General features: G+C 33.8%; 1 protein-coding gene across 1 annotated transcript; it reads left to right on the top strand.

Annotated features, from left to right (window-relative positions):
- Positions 1-1764: 1764 nt before the first annotated feature.
- On the top strand, positions 1765-3579 carry LOC142866393 (uncharacterized). The gene has a single exon (XM_075999762.1). The coding sequence runs from the start codon at positions 2102-2104 to the stop codon at positions 3377-3379; it is 1278 nt and encodes a 425-aa protein (XP_075855877.1). The 5' UTR covers positions 1765-2101; the 3' UTR covers positions 3380-3579.
- Positions 3580-5253: the final 1674 nt, after the last annotated feature.

Below are 5253 nucleotides of genomic sequence, written 5' to 3'. Positions count from 1 at the left end.
AAGGAGTTACTCTTGCTATTTTATCAATCATATTTTTATTGTAGCTGTCTTGCTCCTTTTTCTCTTTCTTTTCTTCTTTCTGTCTCATTGTTTTGTGTAGTAACGTACTTTGACTCCTTTATAATTGTTTTAGTGTATCACAATAGGTATTTTCATTATGGTTATCATGATGACAGCACAGTGCTTCTTATAGTTACAGCAATATATTTTGAAATGTTAACAACTGATTTTAGTGGCATACCAAAATTTTTCCTGATTACATCTGCCATCAACTTTGTTATTGATGTCACCAGTTATATCTTGTTATATTGTATACGCATTAACAGATGTGTAGTGTTATTTTTCTGATTTTGTCTTCAAATTCTAGATGATGAGTAAAAATGTTTTATCCACCGTCATTATGATACTAGAGAATTTTACTTAGATATACTTCCATGTCTTCCCATAGAGTTATTTGGTTTCATATAACTGTGTTGTTGTTTTCTAGCATCATTTTATTTTTAATGCAAGGGGCTCCCTTTGGAATTTCTTGTGGGTAATAAACCTTTTCTGTATGTAATTATGTTGTGAAATATTTAATTTTCTTGATTGTCCTTCTAGGACAGTTTTGAAGGATATAGTTCGCTTTGAAGTTTTCATTTTTTTAGCAATTTGACTATATCACCCAACTGTTTCCTGGCATGCAAGTTTTCTGTTGATAAATATACTAGTAATCTGTAAGAAGCATATTTATATAAATAACATGTATTTTCTCCTGCTGCCTTCAAGATTCCTTTGTTGTGTGTGGCATTCAGAACTTTGCATATATCTGTCCCTTCTGGGTCCTTTGGTGTTTTTCCTAACTGAAGTATGTTGAGCTTGTCAATATGTTTATGTATTTATTCTTTGCTTTGAGAATTTCTCAATCATTTGTTATTGTATGCATCAGCTGAGTAGTGTATGTCTTCTTCTTTGTTTTGTTGTTATTATCATTTTCCTGATTTCATTTAGTGGTCAGTATTGTTCTGATTTCACACATTAAGCAGCCTTCAGATGGTTATTTTTAATTTTTTCAGGTAATTTATAATCTCCAATACTTCATAGTTGATTTCTTATTATTTTGTTTCTTTGATTGGGATATGTTAGCCTGACATTTTTTACATATTGTATTCTTGGTTGAGATATTAGAATTAACAAAATCAGCTTTCAAAAACTTCATTAAGTGACTTTGTCCTGGGGACTCTGCTATCAATTCACTATACTGGAGATTGAAGAAGCCTCAAAAATCTGTTCTGAAGATGTTTCTTTTGTGACAATTTTTGTTTTTTTTCCATTGAAAGTAACTTTCCCAGATTTCTTTGTATGAGCCTGTGATCATATCCAATAACTCTTCTACATCTGTAGTACTGAAATCTCCCTCCTGCTGTAATAATCTTTTACCTTTGGTTTCAGCACACTCTGTCTTTCAAATAATAGAATGATTCTTTTCAGAACTCTGTGTTATGTGAAACAGAAACCAGTCTTTAGAAGGGATCCTAAGAGCTAGAAATATAGCCAACATTTTTGTTCTCTTTTGAGAGAGAAGCTGAGGTTTGGGAATATACTTCTATGTGTACCATGCTGTACTAAGAAGGAGGAATGGCCATGGAGGGTAAATATAACAAATTTTCTTTTTCTTTCCTATTGCTTTTGGTTCGACCTCACCTACTGTTCTGTGAACTCTTCTCTGGTTGTTAGAATTCCCACAAAGGCAATTTGGTAAGTATAATTTTTTATATTTATTTATCTAAAAGAGGATTCGAGCCTGTGTATTGTATCATGCCATCTTGCTAAAGTGCTTCATGTAATTTTACATATTAAGTTTGTAATATTTATTTATCTGATTATTAAAAAAATACACAAGGGGGATAATTTGTTACTTTCAATATTTCTTTCAGCTGTGGCTTCCCATTCTACCCAACACTATTTGCCAGAGCAGCATGTAAAATATTTATTCCCAAAAGTGATACCAAGAAGATATGGAAGCTGTGCCCTTGAGAATGTACAATTAAAGAAAGACTGGGAAACTGTGGGTGAGTGTAAGGAGCAGAAAGAATGCTATAATGAGCATAACCAATGTTTAATGACTACACATCGCAAACTCTTCCAGTGTAATGAATGTTTGAAAGTCTTCAGGAAATCTTCAAATCTAAATAGACATAAGTTGAGACATAGTGTAGAGAAATTTTTGAAATGTAAAGAATGTGGGAAAGCCTCTAACCAATGCTCACACATTTCTGAAAATAAAATAATTTCTAATACAAAGGAAAATTATAAATTGAAAGAATGTGGCAAAGTCTTTAATCAGTGCTTATACATTACTAAACATAAGAGAACTCATCCTGGAGAGAAAAAATACACATGTGAGGAATGTGGCAAAGTTTTTAAGTGGTCCTCACACTTTACTGTACACAAGAGAATTCATACTGGAGAGAAACCGTACAAATGTGAGGAATGTGGCAAAGCTTTTATCTGTTGCTCAAAACTTAAAGGACATAAGAGAATACATAATGGAGAGAAACCATTCAAATGTGAAGAATGTGGCAAAGCATTTAACTGGTCTTCACAACTTAAAAGTCATAACATAATTCATACTGGAGAGAAACCCTACAAATGTGAAGAATGTGGCAAAGTTTTTTACTGGGTATCACACTTTACTGCACATAAGAGAATTCATACTGGCAAAAAACTGTACAAATGTGAAGAATGTGGCAAAACGTTTAACCGGTCCTCATACTTTACTGTACATAAGAGAATTCATACTGGGGAGAAACCGTACAAATGTGAAGAATGTGGCAAAGCATTTACCTATTGCTCACGACTTAAAGCACATAAGAAAATGCATACTGGAGAGAAACCCTACAAATGTGAAGAATGTTGCAAAGCTTTTAGCAGTTGCTCAAAACTTAAAAGACATAAGAGAACACATACTGGAGAGAAACCATACAAATGTGAAGAATGTGGCAAAGCTTTTAGCTGTTGCTCAAAACTTAAAAGACATATGAGAATACATACTGGAGAGAAACCGTTCAAATGTGAAGAATGTGGCAAAGCATTTAAGAGGTCTTCACAACTTAAAGGTCATAACATAATTCATACGGGAGAGAAACCCTACGAATGTGAAGATTGTGGGAAAGCCTTTTACTGGTTGTCACACTTTACTGTACATAAGAGAGTTCATACTGGAGAGAAACCGTACAAATGTGAAGAATGTGGCAAAGCATTTACCTATTCCTCACGACTTAAAGCACATAAGAAAATGCATACTGGAGAGAAACCATACAAATTTGAAGAATGTGGCAAAGCCTTTAACTGGTCCTCACACTTTATTGTATACAAGAGTATACATAATGGAGAGTAACCGTTCAAATGTTAAGAATGTGGCAAAGCATTGAACTGTTTCTCACACTTTATTGCACATAAGAGAATTCATACTGGAGAGAAAATGTACAAATCTGAAGAATGTGGCAAAACCTTTAAACAGTCCTCAAGCCTCATTACACATAGGAGAATTCATACTGGAAAGAAATCATTCAAGTGTCAAGAATGTGGCAAAACACTTAACTGGTCTTCTCAACTTAAAAGTCATAAGATATTTCATACTGGAGAGAAGCCCTACAAATTTTAAGAATATGGCAAAACTTTTAGCTGTTTCTCACAACTTAAAACACATAAAAGAATTTATACTGGAGAGAAACCATACAAAATAAAGAATGTGACAAAGCCTTTTACCTTTGTTCACATCTTAAAATATGTAAGAGAATTCATATTGAAGAGTAACTGTAGAAATGGTAAGAATTTGTAAAAGCCTTTAACGAGTACTCACACCGTTCCATACTGAAGTTAAGTCCTACAGATAAGAACAATGTGGTAAAGCATTTAATCAGTGTTCATATCCTACTAAGCAAAAAGAATTTACACTAGACAGAAACCATGCAAATGTAAATACTGTAGTAAACTTTTGTCTTATGCTCAAAACGGTCTATACATGAGGGAATTCAACCAGTGAAAAAGCTTACAAATGGGAACAATATGGCTAGGTCTGTATCTAGTACTCATACTTTTTTGTATATAAGATAATTCTTATTGGAGAGAAACCCTATACATGTGAAGAATGTGGAAAAATCTTTAACCACTGTTCAAACCTTTATAAGCATACCAGACGGAAACAATATAAAAGTGAAAAATGTGGCAAATACTTTGCATAGTGCTTCTACTTTAGTGTATGTGAGAGAATTCATGCACAAACAAAATCCTACGGATGTAAATAAAGTAGGGTAGCCTTTAATAACTGATTACATATTACTCAACACCAGAGATTCATACTGGGTAACTGATAGAAATGTAGCGAGTGTCCAAACACCTTTCAGAACATAAAAATCTGAGAGTGTGCCAGAGAATTTATACTAAAAAACATTACAAATACAAATAGAGGCACAATACCTTTATCACAGATTGTATTGTGCATAAGTTAATGTATAGTAGGGGGAATCCTCCATTGATTGCTCAAACTTTATTTTAATTAAGAAAATTTTGGTTGGAGAGATACTCTATGAATTTAATGAATTCTGAAAAACCTTTGTTCACTAACACAGCTTTGAAAACATCAGAGGTTATATGAAAAGATACTTTACATATTATATAATTTGAAAAAACTAATTAAAAAGTCATGTCTAGGCTGGGCATGGTGGCTCACGCCTGTAATCCTAGCACTCCGGGAGGCCGAGGCAGGTGGATTGCTCGAGGTCAGGAGTTCGAAACCAGGCCGAGCAAGAGCAAGACCCTGTCTCTACTATAAATAGAAAGGAATTAATTGGCAAACTAATATATATAGAAAAAATGAGCCGGGCATGGTGGTGCATGTCTGTAGTCCCAGCTACTTGGGAGGCTGAGGCAGGAGGATCACTTGAGCCCAGGAGATTGAGGTTGCTGTGAGATGGGCTGATGCCATGGCATTCACTCTAGCCTGGGCAACAAAGTGAGACTCTGTCTCAAAAAAAAAAATAGTCATGTCTAATAACACCAGAAGACTCACAGTAGAAATAACTAAGATGCTAATACTTTCAGAGATTAATGTAGGATTTTGCTTATAGAGAGTGCAAACTTAAATAGTTTAATAATTTATGTGTATGTTTAAAAACAGCAGGAGATTGGGGTTTTTTAGAGTTATAATTACATTTAGAGTATACTTTTTGCATTAAAATTTTATGGTTTTTTTTGAAAATCAAATATCAA

This window comes from Microcebus murinus, unplaced genomic scaffold (genome assembly GCF_040939455.1).
Source record: "Microcebus murinus isolate Inina unplaced genomic scaffold, M.murinus_Inina_mat1.0 scaf004_hap2_Mmur4.0, whole genome shotgun sequence".
NCBI lineage: Eukaryota > Metazoa > Chordata > Mammalia > Primates > Cheirogaleidae > Microcebus > Microcebus murinus.
The sequence above is the reverse complement of the archived record's forward strand: the minus strand, read 5'-3'. Positions and strand labels throughout refer to the sequence as shown.